This window comes from Amblyomma americanum, chromosome 7 (genome assembly GCF_052857255.1).
Source record: "Amblyomma americanum isolate KBUSLIRL-KWMA chromosome 7, ASM5285725v1, whole genome shotgun sequence".
In the NCBI taxonomy this organism is placed as follows: domain Eukaryota; kingdom Metazoa; phylum Arthropoda; class Arachnida; order Ixodida; family Ixodidae; genus Amblyomma; species Amblyomma americanum.
Genome location: NC_135503.1, coordinates 163,707,319 through 163,733,002, shown reverse-complemented (window position 1 = coordinate 163,733,002; position 25,684 = coordinate 163,707,319). Strand labels below are relative to the sequence as shown.

General features: G+C 46.4%; 1 protein-coding gene across 7 annotated transcripts in view; it reads right to left on the bottom strand.

Annotated features, from left to right (window-relative positions):
* LOC144096738 (F-box DNA helicase 1-like) overlaps positions 1-25,684 on the bottom strand; it is a 289,125-nt gene that overhangs the window by 204,005 nt on the left and 59,436 nt on the right. For 6 of the 7 annotated variants that reach the window (XR_013306837.1, XM_077629586.1, XM_077629583.1 and 3 more), the window contains exons 5-6: positions 22,581-22,771; positions 4,027-4,131 (exon numbers count right to left, since the gene is read on the bottom strand). Coding sequence is in view for 6 of the 7 variants with exons in the window: in XM_077629586.1 (XP_077485712.1) it covers positions 4,027-4,131; positions 22,581-22,771 (296 nt within the window). In the remaining variant the exon portion in view is untranslated. The remainder of the gene's footprint in view (positions 1-4,026; positions 4,132-22,580; positions 22,772-25,684) is intronic. The other variant, XM_077629588.1, reaches the window with a different exon arrangement.

Below are 25,684 nucleotides of genomic sequence, written 5' to 3'. Positions count from 1 at the left end.
AAGCGATACAGCAACCCTTTTTCGACAGAATACGAGTGCGAAGTGTTGTGCTTGCCATGGAACACCTTTCCTACTTTCACTCAACACGCCTTCAATCACTCATCGTCTCTTTGCTCTTTTTCTAGCATTTTCTTGGCAAACCTCATGGGACCAACGCTTAAAGCAGTATTTTCCCCCCTTCATCCAGAAACTTCCTTTCCAGCCAAAACCACTTTTGTGCCCTCGTCCTCACCATTTTCACTGGCAACCTCGTCATTGACTATGCCAGGACATGATCTTCTCAGGGAAAGCAATTGAGAGTATACCAGAAAAGCATAACTCTGAAATGGTGCCTGAATGACCAGAGGAGACCATTTCTTTTTTAATGTTTGCATTTAAAGGGTGGGTACATTCACTTCATGTGCATAAGGGTGGCTTTCTAGGCGAAATACCTAATGCACAGCCTGGAAAGGTTCATCCCATCCGGTCTGATCTATTCTAACCCATGAACAAACATAACGAAATGAGTCCAGCAACATTACCAAGCAGTAACAAAGCAGAGGAAGCTGTGTAAAGTTTGTGAAGCTAAGCATGGCACATAAAACACTTGCAGGCAGCATGACAATGAATGATGGCTATAGGCACCATGGCTCCGAAGTTCGGGCTTTTTGGACCACCACGAAGTCATACTACAAAGCTCTCACCAGCGATGTAACGTCGCAAGAGTACAGCGCTCACAAATGCGAGTGCAATAACACAGCTGTTCGATCTCGAGCGACCTAATTGCAATAAACAGTGTGGGCGGCCTGGCAGATTATCAACATATGCATAGCGGAGAGCGTCCATCGATGCACCACACAAGACCGCGTGGGTAAGCGGTCTTGTGTGATGCATTCTTTTCAGCCATCATCTTCTTCTAGATATATCCAACTCATTGTTAGAAGCATACAGAAGCAGTGAGCCACTTACAACTAGGATCTTCTTTTTTTTAAAGCCACCCTACATCAAAAGGCGGGCGACGTGTCGCATTTGCAAAAAGCGTGCCTATTTTGCATCTTGCGAGCCATAACGAGGCGACTACGTGTGAAAACGATCACTGAATGTGGGGGGAGACAGAAATACTAAGAAAGGCAATAAACGCTCACATGTGCAAATTGAATACAACACAAACATTTATTTTTCTCTTCAAAGAGCCACAATGTACCACTATCAAGCGAAGGCGCGGAGAGGACACAAAGGCGTGTTTCTGGAGAATCTTAAAGGGTTTCGAGCAGCCAGCAACGCAGAAGTACATTCCTTTACATCACTGAAGACTTACATGAAAATAGATTTGCAATAAAGCAACACTCGACACAACGTAAGCTATCAAAACACAAGCGCATCGCAAAAAGCGCACTGAAATGAATGGGGAAAGCGCCAGACGCGGCCCCCTCACGCTTCGCGGGCTTGTCAACAGGTGGCACTGCGATCGTGTTGCACATGGCGTATACGATCACCAGCCAACGTGTCATCATCATTCGTCACTAGAGACGAGCATCCTACCAGCCGAAACTGGCCATCAGAGTGCTGTAAAAGTTTAACTGAGGACGATGTCAGTAGCAATATGAATAAGATAGTTAAGGTAGCTGAAGATTTCTGCACAAATCTATACAGTAGCCAATGCAATGAGAACGGTAATGAGAGAGGAGAGAGGCAGTAGCGCACAGCAATGGGACATCCAGCCAGTAACAAAAGAGGAAGCAAAGAAAGCCTTAGGAGCAATGCAAAGGGGAAAAGCAGCTGGTGAGGATCAGGTAACAGCAGACCAGTTGAAGGAAGGAGGGAAGACTCAGCTAAACAAACTAGTCACCCTGTATACACAATGCCTTACCAGTTATGACCTCAAGCGTACCAGAAGCTTGGAAGAATACTAACATTATCTTAATTCATAAGAAAGGAGACGTCAAGGTGATGAAAAATTAGAGACTGATCAGCTTAGTGTCCCTTGCCTACAAGGTACTTGGAACATTATTTGAAGTGCATTTGCATACACTTCAGGAAGGACAACAAAAGGCACGATGCCTGACGAGGTCGTTCCTCCCTGCGGTAAACAGGTTGCATTTGATGCATACAAACAAGAGAAATAAATACAATTAGCATAGCAGTCATGTCGACACTTGTTGCAATAGTCAAAAGAACAGTGACATCCATCTACGAACAACCACCATGAAAAAAAAAGGCGCTGAAGAAACAGAACAATGCCTGAACTTGAAATATTTTACATACAAAAAAAAAACACGACCATTACATACCACAAGTGCTGAAACAGCACTGCTTGCCAGTGCTATTCACAGCCTGTTTACAAGAGGTATTCCGAGGCCTGAATTGGGAAATTTGGGGATAAGAGTTTATGGACCTGCGAAACAAACTGCGATTCGCTGATGACATTGCCTGGCTAAGTCACTCAGGCGGAGAACTGCGAATCATGATCAATGAGTTAGACAGAAAGAGCAGAACAGTGGGTCTAAAAATTAACAAGCACAAAACCAAAGTAATGTTCAACCATATAGAATAGAAACAGCAGTTCACAATTGGCAACGATGTGCTGGAAGTGGTAAAGGAATACATCTACTGAGGGCAGGTAGTGACAGCTGATCCGGATCATGAGGGGGAAACAACTAGAAGGATAAGAATGGGGTGGAGCACATATGGCAGGTTCTCTCAGCTCATGAATAGCAGGTTACCAACATCCCTGGAGAGAAAAGTGTACAACAGCTGTATCTTACTGGTACTCACCTGCGGGGCAGAAGCGTGGAGGCTAATGAAAAGGGTTCAGCTTAGCTATGGAAAGAAAATTGACAGGTGTAACATTAAGAAACTGGAAACAGGCAGAGTGGGTGAGGGAACAAATGGGGGTTAATGACATCCTAGTTGAAATCACGAGGAAGAAATGGGCTTAGGCTGGGCATGTAATGCGAAGGCAAGATAACTGCTCGTTCTTAAAGGTAACGGAGTGGATTCCAAGAGAAGGCAAGCGTAGCAAGGGGCAGCAGGTGGTTAGGCGGGCGGATGAGATCAAAAAGTCTGCGGTGGGCGCAGTTGGCAAAGAACAGGGTTAATTGGAGAGACATGGGAGAGGCCTTTGCCCTGCAGTGGGTGTAGTCAGGCTGATGATGATGATCCCATATACCGAAATGCCTATGTTATACTGGCATTACATTCTGCAGCGTCAGAATGTCACCTCTGCACGGATCACATCTTTGGTAGCGCTGCAAGGAACTACTGAGATGCACAATAGCTCGTGCTTCACCTGCAACCACTGCACACTAGTGGTGCTATGCAGAGAAGCCAAGCTAACTGGCGCTTGTTTATTTTTCTTTTTCTTTTTTTTTTTGTGGCCTTTGTAATTGCCATGAGCGCCTTGGAAATGGCGCTAAGGCTTCACTCTCCCCACTTCTCTTGTAGAGATCACCTGAGATGCCGTCCCTTCCCTGACTAAAGTGCGCCACTCTAGAGCGCCTTTTCACCAAAATGTCATGTTCTGAATTTCGGCTATATCGAACTATGTTTGCTAAAACCAGGTCCAACTGTAAGCAGTGGCCTGCCACAAGTGACTGGCAAAAGTCTCCCTGCAGAGAAGCTGACCTTTCCTTGTGCTCTCCTCCATGCTGTGCACAGTCCTTGCAACAGCACGCTTGCTTAGGTCAATTAGAGGCACATGTGCTCCAATAAACAGTGTTCCTTCACGCATGTGTGCGTCTATTCCGCGCTGTAATCATGTGATTAACAGTTTTGCCTGATCTGTGGTGCTTCTGAACAACATCTCTCGGGATAACATGTCAATGTTCTGCCAGGCTGCACTGTCACTGCATGGTGGCACTTGAGTAAAGACTGCAAATCTCTTCTTGAGAAAGAACTTGCTCACCTGCCTCCTCGTGATAATGCTCTATTCAAATCTCCCACTCCCAGTTTTCACACCTGAGGGAAAAGAAAGGAATTCCTTCCCACCACTTGTACCCCTCTTGCTTCCAGTTCACTTTCTATCCAAGCTAGAAGGAAAAAACCTACCCGAACTTCCAGAGGCTTTGCTGACCTGGATGCCTGCACACCTTGAGCACTGCTGCCGCTGGCCTCTCCGTCAGGTGCAGTGCATAGTAAGCACGGTAGTGAAGCCTGCACACAGACCCAGCCTTCCATGTGCACAAGGAATGTGGGCATGCCTCAAACACTTTCACCATGCCGAGTCTCTCCTGCACAACAGCATGGTATCAAGGACCAAATAGTTCATGAACAATGTTTATTTTCCAAAAATCTGTCTGCTTCAGTCTTTCACCATTTCCAAATCAGCACTACGGCACTACTCTGGAAATCTTAGGCAATGGACATATTCGCGCAATAAACACACTGTCTACACTTGCTATCAAAGTATCCGCATATCCGCATGCATTGCTGAAGTGCCCCTGCTTTGTCCTGTGAAAATCCGTACTGAGACCGCTGTGCCTGGCGACATTTCGGCATGGGCTAAGTGCACCGTGCTCACGCAACTGCGCACTGAAAAGGGTCCATATGCACTCAAAATCGATGCTTTTGACAAAGTGCCAGAAATGTGGTTGTTCCGATTCTTCAAAGGTGTTTTGCGACATGCTGTCCGAAGGAATGCGGTCCAGCTGAGACTCCGCCTAGGACTGTAGTCATACTGCCAGTTACTCTGCAGCCCCTGTACAAGGTAGGTCAGTGCCCATTGTGTGATATACGCCGATGACTGCACAGCACTCCTTTCAGGCCCTAAACTTGATGATATAACAGTGAAATGCAATGACCCACTTACCAGGTGGTCAATGATGAACAAATTAAAAATAAATCCTACAAAGATCAAAGCTATAATATTTCGTGCTATAAATAAACCATCAGTACCAAACTGCACGCACAAACTTGAATACCGGCGAATAAAAATGGTTGAAGAGCCCAACACTCTAGGAGTGTATTTCTCGTGTCATTCAACCGGGGATATATACGCACGCTGACAGCCTCTATCAGAAACTGTCTCCTGTCTGTGGGGCCTTGTCTCGATGCCGTGAAACTTTACCTTTGAAATGTAAACTACAAATTTGCTAGTATTATTTTTTTAATATGGGCAACAACTAAAACAAAAGTAAATAAGGTTCTGGTACTACAAAAGAAAATAGTCTGAATATTAGACAATGTTGATGACACCGCATCCTCTCAACACGCCTTCCAAGCGCATAACATTGTCCGAGTTGATAACTTATAAAATTTTAAGATATTACAAAGAATGTACTTTTCGCCAGCTTTCATCTCAGAGTTTTATTCCACTCTCGTGTCACTAGACATACGTTGTGCTAACATAAACGCGAGATGCTCTAATATTTGGGATATAAAGTCGACGACCGATTTTTTGGACTCTAGGGACCGCGAAAACGACCGAAAAATTGGACAGTCCGGAAAATCAAACTTCACTGAAAAAAATCACGAATTTATTACCAATATGCCGGAGGAAGCGGTCAGTTGTATTGCACACATTCTAAAGTTCGACATGACTAAATTTCCCCGTGCGACATGTGCATGGATGACGGGTGCCGAACGCTTTCACGAGCTCAGCCTGGCTGTGCTGCCCTTGGCATCTCGCAGATGACCGCACGGATTGGGACAAAGTCTAAACAGGAAAGCGAACATCCACAAGTTCAGGGCAAGATCTGTTTAGAGCGTATCTCAAACATAATCCTGCAATACCCCACTTTACAAGTTTGGAATGCGTGACCCAAACAGCAGCAGTGGCTTACTTGCACATGGCTCATATTTCCAGAAAATCTGCTCGACCCAATAAACTTGTAAAGAGCGGTATTGCAGGATTATGCTTGAGAAACACTCTAAACATGTCTTTCCCCGAATTTGTGGCTGTCAGCTTCAACGAAAAGATTCTGCATCTCAGAGCTGTTGGGTTCCCCACACATGTCCTGGCAGAAGTCATTTTTAACCTCATTTGTTTAAAGACTCCATCACCTCTCAACGTTCCCCTAAACGGCAGATAGCTGTGATCTCGTACATACACGGCTCCTTTCACCGCCTAAAACATCGGACAACAGCCGAATGTAAAAGCTCTTTTTTTCGCCCCTGACAAGCTGCAAAAATTGTGCAGATTGACCAAGCGCAGTGGTGTAAATAAAAAAGAGTGCAAAAAGAAGCACCGAGCCAAGTTCATTGGATGTGAAAACTTAATTGCTTGCAGCATTCAATTGTCATGTGGGAAAAGCTATGTTGGCCAAAGTGGTAGGTGTCTGAATGATTGCCTTCGGGACCACCATAACAACATGTCTGAAAAAAGCGATGCGAGTTCCTTGATGTTCACTGCAGAAAATGTAAGACTCATCATGACAGTGCAGGTGAAGATGGCGAGTCACATTAGGTTTCAACGTGTCTGGCACTCTACCAAGACTGCAATGTTATTTATAAAAACAGGTGTGAAGTGACTCGTGAAATTATTGAAGCTGAAATTATAGATCGTTTAGGTGGCGCTTGCACATCGAAGCCACCAATCGCTCTTACCAACAAGAAACTTTTGTACCTCCACCAGTGCCTGAATGTTCTACATGTAGCGCATGCGCGATGTTGGCCATGTTATACCTATATATTCTGGGCGGATTTCGAAATCCACTGTTGTAAATCAGCGCCCATGTGTATCGTCATTTCTTGCCTGGTGCCGTTGTCCAATGTTCACTGTTCAATCCTGTCATGTAATGCCAACATGCCAAAACTGCCATGTTAGTGAAGTCGAAAGTTGCCCCGATTCTATTTGCGATTACCTTAGTAAATACCCTGTAGGCAACAAACAGTAATCTGACCGGTCTGAAATTTTTTCCAAGTCCTTGATGGCTCCTTTCCTATAAATTAAGATAATGTTAGCGTTCTTGCAAGCTTCTGGTACACTTGAGATGATACACCCGCTCCAGGCTGTACATTTTCCATCATTTGTTATCGGCTGCTGCTTCTTTGACACATTCCCTCCATATATAATGCCCAGTTCTGGGCCCATAGGGTACATAAATAAATAAAAATAAATAAATAAGGCATTGCCTATACAGGGTGGCTAGTTTTTCTAGCACAATCTCCCGTCTATGCTTTCCCTTTCGTTACTGGCGGGGTGTCCCATTGCTGTGCGCTATTGTCTCTCATTAACGTTGTGATTACATTGGCTACTAGGTATATAGACTTGTGTAGAACTCTTCGGCTATTTTAACTATTTATCCATATTGCTAGTGACATGCCCTCTTTGTCTCTTAACGCATGCATCTGGTTTTTACCTATGCCTAGTTTCCTCTTCACCGCTTTTAGGCTACCTCCGTTCTTTAGAGCATGCTCGATTTTCACCATATTAAACTTCCTTATGACGGCTACCTTGCGCTTGTTTATTAACTTTGATATCTCTGCCAGTTCTACTCTGTCTATAGGGTTAGACGCTTTCATGTTTTGGCGTTTCTTAATCAGATTTTTCATCTCCTGAGAACCCGTATCCTGTCGAACCATCCTACCACCTACTTCTAATCCGCACTCCGTATTGAGAGGTGTGAAATTATCTTTCATTGTTTGAACATTACGATCACCTTTCTGAGTTAGAGCCGAATATCTGTTCTGCAATGATATCCTGAATTCCTCTACTTCCCTCTAATGCTAACTCGTTAATGGTCTACCGCTTCACTAATTTCTTCCGTTCTCTCTTCAGGCCTAAGCTAATTCGAGACCTTACCATTTTCTAATCGCTACAATGCACCTTTCCAAGGACCTCCACATCACAATACCAGGGTGAGCGCATGGTATGAAGGCTACTGTATATACACGTGTAAGGGCCGCACCCCCAACTTTGGAGTCGAAATTTTGAAAAAAAGAAATTATTTTCTTTGCTAAGTGCGAAAATTCGTACACCAGAAAAAGCTCAATTTCACAGGTCGCTACTAGATGGCGCTAGCTTCTTTCAACCCCCCTACATCATCAGTGCTTTGAGATCACGTGGGGACGCGGTCTTGTCTTTGCAATTGTTTCGCTCCAGCAGCCATTTTTCCTTTGTGTGCTGGTATGGTCGTGGGCAGTGTGTTGGTGCATTGTGGTTACTGCGTGCAGAATTGTTCAGTGGATCGTGGCTTATGTTTACCACTTAGTGACGATGAGCAGAAGTTTTATTTCGTTGACCGCGGCCTTCCAAGCTGAAATTCGTCACTTAAACCGAAGAACGCGGCAAGCGGGTGGCTGGACGCAAGGCTGGACGCAAGTTCGACGTCAACGAGAAGTGTGTGCGTTAGTGGAGCAACCAGAAAGAACAGCTCACTGGTACAAACTGAAACAGGAGAGAGCGGGAAACAGTGCAAGTTTCCGAAACTTGAAAAGGAACTTGTGAAGTATGTCACGACAACAAGAAAAAACAGCTATGCAGTGTCAACAGACATATCTGCGTGAAAGCCGTTGGCGTCGCTCGCCACATGGGCATTCCGCTTCCGAATTATAAAGCAAGTAGGGATGGCTTCAACACTTTATGAACCGGAACGTGCTCTCCATTTGGTGCAGACTGGAATTCGAACCAAGTTGACTGGAATATCGAACCGGATGGATGGCACCGAAGATGACTACCTCTGCGAAGGTGTCCATTAGATGAGGTCTTCAAGTAGCTGCCGGAGTGAAAGTGACGAGGAATTTCCTTGAATAAAGTATGTGTGGTCATTAAGCAGCATTTACATAATATTTTAGAACATTCACAGCAACAGTGCGATGTTTCTGTGGTTAGATATAGGCCTGACTCGTGTAAGAGCCGCACCCCATCAAAATCTCGGAAAAAAACTGCGGCCCTTACATGAGTATATATGGTATTTCATTTTGATTCTCACCACTGGGGCTCTTTTACGTCCACTACCTGTTCTTTTGTTCGTTGTAGGTCTCTGGCCTACTTCTTGCATACTTTCGCATTGAAGTCTCCTATGAGTACAGTCTCTTGTGATTTTATTTTGTTCATTGCCGATTCTACGTCTTCATAGAAGCTTTCAACAATCTGGTCATCATGGCTGGATAAAGGTGCGCAGGCCTGCACACCTTCAGCTTGTACCTCCTATTGAGCCTAATGACGATAGTTGCCACGCTCTCGTTAATAGTATAGAATTCCAGCTATATCCCGATTGATGAGGAATCCCACACCTAGTTCTCGTCTGCCCACTAATCCACAATAGCACAGTATATGCCCGTCCTTTAGTACTGTACATGCCTCACCTGTCCTCCCAACTTCCCTAAGCCCTGTGACATCCCATTTAATGCCCGCTAGTTCCTCGAACAGCACTGCCAGGCTAGCTTCACTAGCTAAAGTTCTAGTGTTAAACGTTGCCAGGTTGAGTTCCCAATGAGAGCCTATCTGTAGCCAGAAATTCTTAGCACCCTAAACTGTGTCACAGGTCTGACTGCCGCCTTGATCAGTTGCTCCGCAGCCGCAGGGGACTGAGGGCCAAGGATCAATTGGTTTCTTCAAAGAAGATTATGACCAAGTACCACACCAGGGTGGTCAAATCCTGCTCTGATGAGGGAGTGCATTGTGGGTTCTAGTCACCGACGTCAGGCTGCACCCCAGGCCTGGTTTTGCAATTCCATCGACGTGCGGAGTTTTTTTTTTAAAGCCTGTGGAGAAGTGCGTGGAACTGGGATACAAACCCTGGTCACCATGTATGAAAGGCAGATGCTCTACCTTTATGCCATCGCTGCATCTTGCGTCATTATCAGGCATGTGCAGTTATTTGATAGTTTTGAATATTCGGTTGAATAGCAAAGTATTCGATTCGATCCGAACGTTCAGTATTCGAAATCTCGAAGTATTCGTCTTGAGTGAATAATGTTTCTGGAACTCTTGCTACGCGTAGTTTCGCTCAAGCATACTTCCCGAAAGATGACACTGTGGAGTGTGCATAACCACAGCGCCAACTCTGCGCCACACACTGCCGTGTGTATGCTAGATGCGCATGCTCGCAGCAACAGACACAAGCAGGCGGAAGCGTGGAGACCATATGTTTACCTGCCAGGTCTATGTGGCTGAGCAACCTGCGGTGCACACCAGCCGCACGGCGGTGTGCATCGTAGAGAGATTTTAGCACAGGACGATCTGCGTCCCTGCATTGCCAGTGTGCTCGGGATTTTTTGTCCTGACGGGAACAAACAGCTGGCCGGCGCCTGCACCGTCCTCAGGGCAAGCTGTGCATGTGCAGTGGCTCCCCGCAGAAGTGGATTGCGTTGTGTTAAATCTCTCTAATGGAGGATGCGCAGCTCCCTTGACTTCTGTGGAATGAGCTACTAGCACGAGACACATTTCAGCTATTGAAAGGTTTAGTGCAGACACAAGGACAGAAGAGTACACAGCACAAGCACCCCCATACAACACGATCTTAGCCCTGCGGGCACTTCTCTATCCTTGATCGCCTGATTTTTGTTGCTTCTGAGATGTAAAGCTTCATGTGTTGGCTAATTCTTGACAAGTGACCGCATTCTGCACAAGTCCAGAGGGAGGGAGAAGCACACGAGAGTTTTCTTTCCTGGTAAGAGTGCAAGGACAAAAATAAATGTTGAGCTGAAATTTTATAGCAGCAAGATGGGCACTCCCTTTCCAATGCCTGATGCAGGGTTGTGCTGGGCACTGGGCACGCGGTGCGTACGCCTAGCAGGTGTCACAGAGTCAACGCTTAAAAGCAGCAGTTGGAGGTCCCACGTCTACATCCTATAGATATGTCGGCTCCGCATGCAGGTTGCCTCCTCCAACTTCTTTTGCAGAAACTTGACACAGCTTCAATGAGTGTGACAAGGCTTCAATGCATTCTCCGTTTTAATCACGTACTAGCCCTCTGTGTTCAAAAAATATGGTTTTGAAAAAGCCTTTTGCACCATTCAATCATTTTTTGCATGCCAGAATTATTCGAAATATCTGTTTGGAAATTATTTTTAAAAAATTGCAATTTGCCTCAAACCAAAAAAACGACTATATTTGCACAAGCTTAATATATATGTCAGCACAATATGCAAATTATGTCTGCATATTATGCACATGTGTCTGCAGTTTTGAAAGTGCAATCTAACTTTGGCAGCTGTTCTTGGTGACACCTAATGAGATACAGTCAAGACCACTTATAGCAGCTGCAGATACAGTCGAACCCGGATATATCTAACCCGCATATTTCTAATTATTGGCTATATCGAAGATTATCCCCTTGAAAACACTATGTAAAAGTATAGGATAGTTGCGTAGTATATCGAACTCCAGTTTCGCCGGCTGTTCGATAATTAAAACGCCGCGCCGGGCATCTGGAAGGTGCGCTTTCCCCAACGACACTCGCATCTCCGGTCACACAACACACCGCACGGAGGCAAGCGGCGACGTTTGCAAGTAATGCCTCCTCGGGAAAGAGAGAAAACCTGTCGTGAGTGAAGGCATCACCTCCTCACTGGTGAGAGACACGAGAGAACTGGAAAGAGCCAGACGGTGGTTGCGCCCGCGGCACCCCACGACTGGCACAACTACCACCAACGGCGCATTTGCGCTGAGTTTTCTCCCTCTCTCTCTCCTTCATTTTCCTTTGTGCCTTAGTCATTCCTTCACTGACTCTGCTGATTCCTCAACACGACCGGCGCCAGTCAACTCCATCGACCAGTGCGGGGCTGTAGCATTTTTCTTGTGCATGTCTTTGTTTCAATGCGCCGATTGTAGTGTGCATGACTGCTGTCATCTAATGAGCTATGGCACCTATGGACGTAAAAAAGACAAAGAATCTGAACTTCTCAACAAAGCTTCAGGTGATCCGGCGCATCGAAAATGGTGAAAAGAAGTCCTCCGTGGCCCACGCATTCGGCATTCCGCGGAGCACTCCAAGTACGCTGTTAAAAAACAAGCAGGCATCATACTCAAAGCAGTTGAGCAAAGTCACTCGGGAGCATGTCGTGTGTGCCCTGCCACTTTCAACAAAGTGGAGAAGGCACTGTATGTGTGGTTTCTCAAAGTCCAATCGAGAAACGTCCCTGTAGATGGCCCCATGTTAATAGAGAAGCCGAATTGGTTTGCCAAGGCTCTTGGTGAAGAGAAATTTTGCGGTGGCCCTGTGTTGCTGCAATGGTATAAGAACTGCCACGGCATTTTGGGAAAAGCCATTTCAGGCAAAAGTGGGGCTGTCATTAGCCAGGAGATGCAGCAGTGGCTTTCAGAGGAGTGGCCAAAGATTGCTGCAAAGTTTTCGCCTGCTGAAGTCTTCATGCAGACGAGACTAGTCTCTTTTGGCAAATGCTACCAAACATGGACGGCTTGTGCAAGCTGCGTCCATTTGTTATCGGAAAGAGTATGTCAAACGCACTGCTTCAAGAACTGCAAGCAGATTCCCGTCTGCTACAGCTGTAATAGAAAGGCCTGGATGACACGCCAACTTTTTGTTGGATGGCTGCAGGCTTGGGACACCGAGTTGGGCAGGTCGGGCCACCGAGTATGCCTTCTGTTAGACAACTGCTCAGCCCATCAAACGACTTGCAAGCTGCAGAACAATGAACTCTAGTTTCTCCCGCCGAACACCATAGCGAGAGTGCAGCCCATGGACCAGGGTATCATAAAGGCTTTCAAGGCAGGCTACAGAAGGCAACTTGTTCAGCGGCTCCTCATAAACCTCCGCATGGGAACTGACCTGCTCGGCGCCATCCAGAAGATTACCGGTGCTTGGAACGATGTAAAACAGGCCACGGTAGCCAACTGTTTCAGCAAGGCAGGCCTTGAAACAGCTAGAGATGAATGTCCTGAAGCTTTGAATGATGACTATAAATGCTTAGGGGACGCATTTCGTGACTTGATCCATTTTCCCGGCGGAACTTACCGTTGAGGACTTTATCAACGCTGACAGCGAAGTTCAGGCTGTAGCTGACCTCGCTGATGAGGACATTGAGGCCGGAATAGCTGGCGCCCAAGAAGGAGACTCCAGCGACGGCGAGGACAACTGTGTTTCAGAAGAGATACGCCCGTGCACAGCCGCTAAACTGGCATCAGCGTTCAGCCTCATTCGGCGTTGTTGCGGTGAAATGGAAGATACCGGACTGTTGCACCTGGACAGCCTCGAGAAGATCGAGACCAGCATTTTCAGCTTCATCACTCACAGCAAAAAGGAGCCGAAAATTAGAAATTTTTTTCCGTGAAATAAAGTGCTTTCACGTTGCATGTCCGGACTTTGCGTTTCATGACTCTTGCAATTGGGAAGCCCCAATTCGTCATGATCTCGAGTGCGGTTTCAGCCTTTATCTGTATATCGAATTTTCACTATATCGAACTATTTTCCGAACCCCTCAGAATTCGATATATCCGCGTTTGACTGTACAACGAACGCTCGCTTACTGCGAACAAGTTCGGTGCTACCATCAAAATATGCATTAGGGCAGTAGCAATTCATCTCATATACAACGAACAACGCTGGCCGCATCGCTCGGCTATAGCGAACAAGGAGGCTCCATAAACTCTGCCCTCGAAGTTGAAGAGATCGCGCTTCAGGCAAGCACGGAGATCGAAGAGGGTCTCTTAGCCCTTGAGCACGTTGGCCCAAAAAAGCAATAAGAAGGCGGCACTGGAACAGCAAGCAACCGCAAGCCATGCTCATGCAGACAGCCTACAAGGGCAGCCACTGACTGCGTTCGTTGCCTGAGCAAAGCATCCGTAGTGGAAGAGAAAGCGTGGTGGGTGCGAGACGGAGGAATCGTTGCAAGCGAAGTTACTGCCCAAGTCCCCAGACTAACAGCGTTGATTTGAAAAGTTTGAATGACTTGCTGGCCATGCTGGTCATGTGGTATGCGTCACCCGCCCAGTTGGCTCCATCTCTTGTGCTGCTACCTCATGCAGGCAGCGTCAGACAATGGACAATGCAGCCGATCATTCTGTGCCATGAGTGCTGCGCTACTTGCATCACTACATGGACCTAGGAGGGACAGACGATGCTCTCGAAAACACCAGTGATCAGACGCATGCAGATTTGTGGCAATGCATTGTTGATGCATAGCTGGCCTGGTGTTTCCTCGGATGACTACATTCCTGTACACCATAACATCGCACAGCCCTCCCCTATCGTTGTTAACCTGGCTGACATGCCACCACCTGCCATGGGCGCTTCAATTACGGTTAGTTAAGTTTTGTCCATAAGGTTGATTGTTGGGGGTCTCGGTGAGGAGAAGATGACCGCCCTGGAGTGCAAGGAAAGAGCCCCTGAAGGGTAGACGTGCATAATGCAATTAAAAAATATATATAATGCTGCTTTTGGTGGCTGTTATACAGAGTCCACTTACTACGAACATCGGATATCAGGAACGGAATCCGCGTGACCATGAGGTTCGTTATAAGTGGGCTCGACTTTATGGGCACAGGTGGATGCTTACTTGGAAATGGCCGCTTACTTGGAAAAAATTCGTTTCGGAGCAAGTGAAACCTCACTCCGAAAATTGTTTGTTGAGGGGGAAAATAATTGCATTGCCTTGTATGGTTCAGTGATGGGGAATCAGAAATACTGCGCTGTAGAGGTCTTCCTTGTAGAGGGCTTTCACTGTATAGTTAAACCTCGATTTAACGAAGTCTGTAAAGTTGGCAATTTACTTCGTAAAATAACATTTATTTTCTAGCATGCCAAGAATCCACCAAAAACACCTTGCAGATAACTCATGGGGAAAAAACTTTATTTGCGATTAAACTGGTCCTTCTGCCCTTTCTTCGCCATCAGCAACAGCATTTCGTGCATCTCACTCATGTGCGAGGTCGCGAACCGCCTCAGCGAGTTTATTGCGCCTGCTACCTCACGGGGAACGACGCACCAGTCTTGAGCTGTGGTCCGAGCACACTGCAAACAAGACGACATGTTCTGCCGCTGTGACCTCCCCCACCTTCTCCTTTCTTTCTCCAAGTCAGCAAGAGCAAGATGGGTATGATGTGAAATCAGATCTTGTGTCTTCTGCTATAAGGACGAGTGTTTTTGCACACACACACATCGCCCGAGTGAGAAGTGGTGTTGTCAGGTTGGAAGCACACGACAGGCTTCATAGCTGACAGGTGTGCCAGCAGCACTGACCTCAGCCCTTTTACCAAGCACTGGACACTTGTAAAAGCAATAAACGCAGCGCGCTACTTTTTACACAATCACATTCGCCGCCGATTGTGACGCACTGGCCTGGCCTGGCCTGGCCAAGCAGGCTGCCAAGGCGGTGCCCGTACTACCCCAGATGGCGTGGCCGGTGGCGCACTCACCACTATGATAGCTGTCATATCGTATTTGTGCCTGCCTATATGCTCTCTATTGAAAGCCTTCTATTATGTACATGCTCCGATACGCGTTTCTGCATGCACTCCATTCAGTCACTCGCGCCAGCGGTACAATTTCTCCTCAGGTCCATTTCCAGCCAGCAATGAAATTTCGTAACATTGAAAATGCGGCAAAATCTACTTCAATATATTAGAGCTAAATATGTGGTGTTTTATAGTCACGAAATTATGACAACTGCAATACTTCGTTACACCGAGGAATTAGTAACATTGATGTTCGTTACATCAAGATTTAACTGTACGACTGTTTTGACTGGAACGTTACATGACAAGGGAGTTCACTGAATGTTGCCATGAAGCACTATAAAGTGGCCAGACACAATAGCTGACTGATTTTTCAGACTTGACAAGACGAAAAATTGTCCGAATATACAGTAGACACGCGATTATTCTAACTTCCAGTTAATTCTAACAAATTTCAAAATTTTGGTTGGCTGGCTATATTTTCAATGAATATAAAAGCCGCATTATTCGTGCCGTAACTTCTCTTAAATTCAGTTAATTCAAACTTTTTGTCTTGCTACGACGCTCCCAGCATGCGAAAGAGTGGCGACCAAGGTCGGACCATTCTGGTTTACAGTGCTGCATGAACTGAAAATTCGTCCCCTCCAACAGGTTCGCTCCAGCGCGGCCCAAATGGGGCTGTGTTGATATCAAGTTGCCCCATCACAGTATAGTTTCGTTTTTTCAGCTTCACTACCAGCCGGCGATGAGTGCGGCTGCCGAACACGTCTGTGAACTAAGCACAACTGCGCGCCAGTTCGGACGCTAATTGGCTCATTCCTGGTTTTTATTTAGCACGTGTGGGGGTTTCCCTCATGACTTCGCCTTTCGTTTGTTTTCCTGCGATGCACCCTGCAGCAGCCTCGCCTCGAGGTGGGGCGCGCTCCGCGACTACCACAGCCGGTCTCGAGGGGAGCGTGCACTCTTTCGTACGGCCTCCGCACTGAGCGCGCAGGCAATGGGGGCTCGTCTATGCGAGTCATGCTCTCCGCCACCGCTAGGGGCATGGTGACCCTACCGTTCGCGGGCCCCTCGCATCTGTGGTAGCCGGTGGTATGCGCCAATTCCACACTTCCGAGCGCTGATTAACGGCAATCGGCGCATCGGAAAAAAAAGGCATAGGAACAACACAGGCATGTACGTTATGGAGATAGTACTACACAGGATAATTGTTCAAATAGTGCAGGCTGTTAAACAATACCAATAAGCCACCCTCCCATTTCAGGAATCAAAACGACTATATGGCAGGTATTGCGGGTATCAATGCACGATTTATACTGTGATAAATTTTGTTCCCGTGGCAATCACTTGTAGCGCACACTCAGGAGTGGCTAACCACAGGTGATGGTTCCAGCCAAAGTAAACAAGCTCTGGAAGTACGCACGCAAGAATATAGGAGGTTGTTCAATCAAATCGGTAGAAATCTTGGGCTCTTAGTGAATCATATACCTATATCACCTTTCCGAAACAGTATGTAGCGTCGATACGTTCAAATATTACCGACGGATGCCTAAGCAAAACACTAATTTCGCTACGTAATGTATATGGTGCAGCAGATCGGCCCATAAATAATTTCTTAAAGCGAGCGATTTCCATAGGCTCACAATGTCAGGTCAGTGATGTGACACTCAATCGCATTCAAGTTTCAGAAAAGAAAACGAGTACAGTGTAGATATTGCAGAGAAAAATTGATTAAACCCATGATTCGCACTCCGGTAAATTTATTTCGCATGGTTATCACTTGTCGCGCATTGTCAATGAAAGGGTACTGCAGATGGTGGTTCATGGCGGAGTGGATGTAAGCCCGATATAATTGGTGGATGGACACTCTTCATGGCGAAATTCTAGGTTCCTCTCCAGCTGAATCACATGTACGAGTTTTCTCAAAATGTATGCGGTGTCGGAAGCTATTAACAATGAATGCGGTAGAAAGCAATGAATTCAAGTTGCATATGTGGCGTAGGTGAGACTGGCACGTAAAATGCGATTTAACCAAACTTGAATTTTCTTTCTCCTCCTCGTATATTCAGTTTGCAGTCCATGTTAAGCCTCTTTGGCTAAATCGGCGGTTACCTAAACGCGATACTGATTGTTAACATTGTTTTTCTAAATGCTGATGAGACTATACCACAGCAGGCTATATTTCCGTACTTTCTCGAAATTTGTTAAACAGCGCCTTCAATATTTGCATAAATTAGTACCTTACCTTTTGTCCAATATTCAAAATTTTTGTTCGAGAATGCTGGACATGGATATGTGTGCATAGTGTTAACTAACAATTTTATATTCAAGGAAGGAAGGACGGGTGTGGGCTGTGAAACTGATTCCAGCTATGTGAGTTCTTGTCTTTTTCTGCAACACAAATAGTTTATTGTGGTTTTTTTTGGTGTTGTTTCCAAAACCAGATGGCAGTAGTTTAATTAGTAATTTAAGTTGGAATTAAGTAGGAGTGCATTCCTAGAAGTCAAGTTTAAGTAGAGTGAAATAAACGGTTAGTTTTAAAGTAGGTGTGTGCAAATATTGAAATTTTCGAATACGAATCGAATACGAATATGACGAAAAGATGGCTTCGAATATCGAATCGATAATCGAATATCTGGTCAGCACAAAAAATAAATTCGGAAAAGATAAACAAGCAAACATTGTTGCTCATATTTTTTTCAAAATAGTGTATGGCCTTTGCAACTGAAATAAACAAAACTAGACTGCCTGAGCACCGTATAAAAAAAAACATGATGTGCGCAGAAATGTATACTACTTAATTGAACAGCATAGCAGTATCCAGCCTGTAATGTGGTCAGGCAAAATGAAATCCATAACATGACAAGACTGGAAACAAAAATAACATGATGGCTAGTAAACCTCATTAATTCGGAGTTCAAAGAATGGCCGGGTTATTCGAAGGTCGATTTATAAAATGCCCCGCGGCCCCGAAAAATAAAAAGCCACTGAAAATGTGGTAGTCTTATGAGGCGGCTTTATCGTGCAAACACCTGTAATCCCGTGACGAGCACCGAGTTTCGGCGTGGAAGACATCGCGAACAAAAAAAATGACCAGTGATGCGTCAGTCAGCATCTGAAAGCGGCACGGTGCTGGGATTGGACTATTGGCGAATGCGCGAGCCGACAGTTGCCATTGCCATGGATGAGTGGCGAAGCTCAGAAACCAAAACTATGCGGCCAGGTTATCGACTTAGTGACAGGGGGCCTCCGAACGCTGTCAAACCTGCCGTTACGCCCACTTAAGAGATGCATGGGTTACAGTGCACCATGCAATAGGCGGGATTTTTACACGATCGCTTGCCCTGTTGTGACACCTCGACTTGCCCCTTCGGGCACCTCACGCGAAATTCCGCAAGTAGGCTTTTCCGCATAGCGTAGTTGACCAAAACAAGATGGCGGTGGTCCCGTTCAGAGAGTTAAGGTGTCAGAACGAATGCCATGGGTGTGGGCATTAATTAGATAACATATTACGGAAGGATAAAAAAATAAAGGCGCTTTCGCGTTGCAGTTGTTAGAAGCGGGTCGTCCCCCATCTTGCTCGCAGCACGTGTGGTATGTGGAAAAGCCCACTTGCGGAATTGCGCACAAGGTGAAGCCTAGCGGCATTGGAATGCGATTGGTCCACGCGATAAACGATGGAGAATAAAGAGAATTGGGACATTATATTGTTTTCCTGGAACTTTAAACTCTATATCCAGATAAGTTGCCCAGATATTGAGCTTTTCCCACAACCAAATTTACGAAAGTAGGCGCGGTCTACGATCGCTGACGAGTATTCGGGAATTTTCTAATATTCGGAAATTCACGAATATCATTTCTCCAATACGAATATGAACTGAATATGAAGCATATTCGATTCGTATTCGAAATTCCGAATATTCGCACACCTTCATTTTAAAGTAAGGTTACTCAAATGCAGGCAAAGTTATAACACTTTGAAGGTGTATTTGTTTTATCTCGAAGTCTCTTATCCAATGTAACTGTATGATAACAGAGCTAATTTTCTTGTTTGAATCGTGTTCATGGTGGCATCTCACTCTGCCAGTTAGCTTCAATTAGTAGTCGAACCAGCAGTGTACCCCCTTTGTGAATAGTGATCATGATCTGTTGCGACCATAAAAAGGAGTATATAGTTGAGTAATGCGGCAGAGTATTACTATACGGTACAAATTTTCACATCACCTTTGGTCATAAACAATCTATGCAACTCGAATACATCAATGCGCAAGGCATGTGCAGGCCTGCGGATTGAGTATATACTAGCCTGAATAGATTCAAAATAGTTTGCAGCGCCGCAGCATTTCACATGCGAGCGGCCAGTCCACCGGCTGAGGAATGGTAGGGTCGCAGTGCCACGATCGCGCAGCGGAGGCAGACAGGAAACACCCCCAGCGCACAGGCCATACAAAGCGCGCGCTGCTGCCGCTACTGAAGCACGGCCGTGACACTACCTAGTTAGTTACCTAACTAACAAGAGAGGGTGCCAGCACCGCAGTGACACAGATGGTGTGATTGCTGCGCGTGTAGGCGGAGCACATTCTCTTGGGCTGGAATGTCATCATGAGTAGATGTGTCACCCACGGCGCTCCACTCTTTGCCAGTGGGGCGAGGCCTCCTGGGGAGGAACGTTCTCCCGCATCTCGTCCCGTCCGGGCGCGGAATATCCGCTGCCTTAGCGTGGGCGAACATTCGCTCGTAACCTTGCTGGTGAGTCGGACGACCTCGATTCATTAGCGTACCTTGTTGCTAGCTGGCGTTATAGTTTCTGTAGCAATAAATGCCTGTTTGTGGCAGCCAGAGTGTCGTTCCTATGTTTCCTCAGAGCAAGACCCACCATGGTCGGCGTGTGCTCGGTAGCGTAAGCGATCATGGGGTGGGGTCCGGCGGTATTGAACTGTGTCAACCACGGTTTAGCGGGGAGAAGTATTTATTCTCCCGTATTTCAACCCCATATACGAAAGCACTGCTTCGCTAGCAAAGCTGAAAAATCCGAGGTATATGTGAAGCCTTAACCTTTGACGGAGCGCCAGTGGCGGAGGCCTTGTGCAGTTGCTCTGTCAATACACAGAACGGGCAGCCCCTCTCCTTTCTCCTCCCCAAGCGCGGCAGCCGATAGCAGATGACAATAAGATCTTGCATGCGGTTGCCTTTCAGGTGGTGTTGCCTCAAGTGCTCTCGCATGTCCTACTTGGCTTAACTATTTAAAGCCCTATAATTTTATTTTTTAGAAGGTGTCTCGCCATTCTGGCGCAAATGTGCGTTCTCCTCGCATCCATTCGTATGGTCCTGAGCGTCGATAATGTGCATCCATTACGAGCTGCTCATTGTTTGGTGAAGCCTTCTCACATGAATACTGCTGCGTGTGAGAAGGCTCCACCACTACTGCGTCGCACCAGTGAAGGCTGCGGAAGGCCTTACTGTTTTAGAGCAGTTCTGCTAAGATATTTCCGACAGTGGGCATGCACTACAAAGTGACGTAATTGCGAAAAACCGTCAATGCTGCACATTTTTTCACTCAAAAACAGACAGCCACTGCCTATTTTTTCAACAATTAAACATGCTGTGGTGCAAAACTGTTTCAGTAAGTTTTTTGTAGCCATTCGACTTTTCAACCTTCAGATGATTCGGACCTTTTTTCCATCCCTTGAGGTTTTTACTACTCTATTGCGAAACCAGCACATTACAGGTAACTTTTTGACCATACTGGATTAATCACAATGACCACTGTCTCTCACTCATATTTTAAGTTGTGCTAAAGTATTTAGCTACATTTGCATAGAGAAATAGATCCAAAATACTATTTGTATGCACAGATATTGATACAGTGCCTTGCATTCAGTCTTGGATCATATTAAAGCACCATAGAAAGTGATGGTTGAGCTTGGCTTTAAAATGCTTGCACTATGTAGAGCACAGGCCACTGAGCATCCATGCTGCAAGCGAGACTTCAAAAGCAAGCGGAAAATTTACAATACATATTTAAAAATTCCCGCTTTTGTACCTTGCGGCGATGCGCGGTGCCGAGTTTTCGCGCAAAACCTGGCATACGTCATCACGTCGTGAAAGTGACGTCTGCATCCAGGGCTTATCGTTGGTTCATAACGCCAAATACTTTCAGACATCAGGCGCTGCCACGGCCGTTCCGCATGTGGCGCAGCCGGCGGAGGTAGGGGAAGAGCCGAGTGGGCAGGGCCGGCGGAGGAGCGCCGCCATTTTGGCGTGCGAGAGGAGAGGGAAAGGCGCGAAGATGCGGAAGTTCAAAATTTGTAGGCATATAACTCAGCTTGCACAAAACTTATTTAAAAAATTCTTGCTGGAGAACAATTACGAACTTGCATCTTTAACATCCCAGACATATCGCAACTTTATTGAGAGCCCATTACTGGGGCCCTTTAAGGTACATTTCTCACAACTCAAACAAAACTCTCTGGTCCCTTCAAGTTCGACTTAACGAGAGTCTACTGTAATCTAACAATCCAGAAGATCCACAAATTTCAAAAAACCACTTTACTGAGATAAAACTGACTTGAAGAAATCATCAATTTTGCCCTCCAGCATGTCCTGCCTGCAGGCGGTATGAGCATGTATGTTGAGCAAGAGTCATGCTTCTGTTCTGTTCGAACCACATGTTACCGATACCATTAGCATGGCCTGCAGGTGATGCTGTGACGAGAAATTCTGTACTAGTGTGCCAGACAGAATGCTACTTGCCACCGCTCTGCACATATATGCCGCATGCGATGGCCGGGAGAGGCAACACACAAGAAATCCCCCATTGCATTGCGTGCCTTGTGCTACTTGGGACCACAGTGCATGGGGCTTCAAAAGGAAGTGCGTGCCTTGACTGGCCACAGAAATTGATGTGCCTATCTAAGCCAATTCAGCATCAAAAATGGCACATTCCTCAACGATGAAGAGATGAAGAAAAGGAAAAAAACTGCACAAATGACCGTAGGCAAAGGAGCAAACACAAGACCATCTTGTGTTCATTTTGTGTAGTTTTTTCCTCAAGAATGTTCTCCTAAATGAACCACAGCAGCAATTCCAAAATATCGGCCGGCACTTAGAGAGTACGGGCAAAACACAACAAGGCAGCTTGCCACATGGACGAAAAATAGCACCTTGGGCCACAGCTCTTTTCCTATCCCTTATTTCATTCAGCACCTTTGCCCACTGCACTATCCCCGCCCGCAAGTCTCAGTGATAGAAAACCAACTAGTTATTTGTGGATAGTATGTGCAAGGTTGGAGTAAATCATCACCCGTGGCAGATGCCAAAGGTGAGCTGGAAGTGCAGAAGGAAGGTGGCCAGACAGTAAAGGGCCTCGCTCAGGGCCAAGCTGTCTGCTCGCCCACCCAGGAAAAGGGCCCGCACGTCCCACATGCTGTCAGAAGCCACCACCACCAGGGCCGCCACAGCACTCCACCAGGGCCGCACTGCACCTGCACCCACCTGCACACCATTGCTTTTTCGTGAGGTCATCTCAAAATATCTCTCAGCTTTTACTGCGAACACAGCCATTTTCCAGTTACTTCACTGCTTTCACATTCAGTTTGTCTTAGTCAGCTCATGCCTGTGCCTTGTTATACCAGCTGTGAAATGCTCTACTGTAATTTGCAGCCATCTGGAAACAATCATCCTGCCACAGTAACGTGATGACAATCAAAATAAAAATGAGAATGGGGACTCCGGAAGCTACATTTAACACACAACCCTCTATGTGATGTTGGCATTTTTGGAAATGGCATCAATAAATAAAAGCAATTTTGTTTGAGACAATTCAGCAAAAGTTTTTCTACATCCATTTCCTGCATCGAAGAGATTACAGACCAGTTCCGTGAGCTCAGTTACTTTGGACAATCGCTCACGGAGCACATGAAACAATATTCTTGCTACCAAGGCAGGCTAGAGATATTCCAAACATTGTCTTTAGGCCCCTAATTTTCCGGGGTGGGAAATGTTGAAATCTGCAAATTTGCAACAAATGCTTTACAACAATGTATGGGAAAGATAACACACAAAAAATAAACGAATAAAATTATTTTTTAAACATATCTCGCGTACTCCAAATGCATGTTCATAAAAACTGAAGTGATTCACTCAAACAATGACGTTTTCTTGACACAGTGACTGCTTATGGTGATGATGTTTAACAAAAGTTTAAAACTTTCAGATTTGAAATTTGAAACACATCAAACAAAAATGTGTTTGGCAGGAGTTAATTCTGAAATGAGGGTGGTGGTGGATGACTGATCGATCGACGTTGGTGATCGACAGATCAATGGTGTTGATCTTGAAGTATTCTGATGGTTCGGTGATCCGGCGACACGTTGCGGAACAGACTAGACAACTTCTTCGGGACACTATCTCTTTATTGCACGGGCGCTCACAGGTGACCTGCCCTCCGATCTCCCCGTTCACGCCAAAAACTCGCCCTTAAATCCTTTCGCCCATCATTCTGGTGACCCTTTTTGTAACCAATAGGAAATGCGCTTCTCAGAGCCAATCAGGAGAATTTCGTTCAAACTGAAGGAGCCAATAGCACACCGGTGCTCACAATGTTGTCTCGCGGGCACCATGCGAATTCCATGAAGATGTTGCGCATTTCCGCTTGGTTACAGCACACAGACACAAAATCACTAAAACCGCCAGCGGAAGCTCAGGGAAACCGAACACCCAGTCCAAGCCGCGCACTGCCCTGGTCGCGTTCCCCCCTTCTGCTGCCCGCTCCGAGGCACCCGGTCCCGCGGTCCACCGTTAAAAGCCATAAATTCACACACGACCCCCTCTCGAAACCCCAGGGGTCCGCGCATCGGCCGCGTCTTGCGGCCCGAGTGCGACTTTACAAAAACGGGCCTCCTCACTGCCGGTTAACCGTCGTTGCCGCCATCTGCTGTGTTTGTCTCAGAACAAACCCATTTCGGCAGCGCCTGAATGGCGGCTTCTCGAGGTTGTGACGTAGTGCAAGTCATGCACACGCGCCTAGCCGGACAGAAGCAGCCCCCATTTCTGTTATCTAACCGCTTGCCTATATAACCGCTCGCCTTCTTCAATAAAGCGTCATTCATGCACCATGCTTCGTCGTGTCCACATGGTGTCAGAAGTGGCCGGTTAGCGATCGCGCAACGCAACCGGGCAACGTAACCGACGGCAGAAGCACGGCAATCCGGGAGGCCCGGGTAATTTCATCGGACCAGAGCCATGACAGACGCCAAGCAGCACCGCGCCCAGCCTGCCGCCCCCGTCACTTCGCTGCTGCCACCACCGAAGGCCCTGGATACAACGGGAGATGTCTGGCATAGCTGGGAAGCATGGAAGCAAGAGTTCGAGCTCTTCTCAACTGCAACCTACCTGGACCAACAACCGAAAGAGGTACAGGCAGCCACTTTTCTCATCAGTATTGGAGAAGACGCACGCAAAACGTACAGCACTTTCGTATTTGATGCTGGAGAGGATAAAAGCGACATTGCTGTACTGAAGCGAAAGTTTGAAGCGTTCTACAAACCAGCACTAAACCTAGCTTATCACGAGTTTCGATTTGGAAAGCGTGACCAGAAGGAAGACGAACATTTTAACGATTGGTTAACGGAGCTGCGTGTACTAGCAAAAAGCTGTGAATTCGGTGAGCTGGAAGAACGCATGCTAAGAAGCAGAATCATTCTGGGAATGAGAGACAAGAAGCTTCAAGAAACGCTTCTTTCTGAAAATGCTTCCTTGGCCAAAACTGTTGAAATGTGTCGAGCTCGGGAACACGGCAAAGAGCAAAGTGAAGAAATACACTCCAGCAAGAACTGTCAAGTGGACGTCAATGCGGTCCTCCAAATGAAAAGTCGCTGTGACAAATGTGCTCGTGTTCACAACAGTGAAACATGCCCTGCAAAGGGACGCACGTGCTTAAAATGTGGCAAAAGAAATCATTTTGCAGCTGCGTGCAAAACGAAGAGCGCTAACCTCTGCGTGAAAGAGCAAAAAGTGGCGTCACTGGAAGCGAATTCAGACGGACAGGCAGATAATTTCTGGTTGCAAACTTTATCGCCAAGCAGCAAGAAAGACGACCGCTGGACTGCAATCGTGAAAATAGAAGAAACGCCCGTTGCCTGCAAGCTTGATACAGGAGCCAATTGCTCGGTCATATCACGCAGCCAGCTGCAGAAGATAACTCAAAAGCAACCCGAAAACTGCGCTGTCGTGCTGAACACATTTTTTGGCTTTCAGAAAAAAGCAACGAAACGTAGTCACCTTCATGTGACCGGACCCGAGGGAACATTTGAAACGACATTCTTCGTAATGGAAGACGACATACCCGTGACTCTTAGCGGCTCAGTTGCCGAGAAGCTAGGCTTGATTCGCCGAATTGCTTCACTG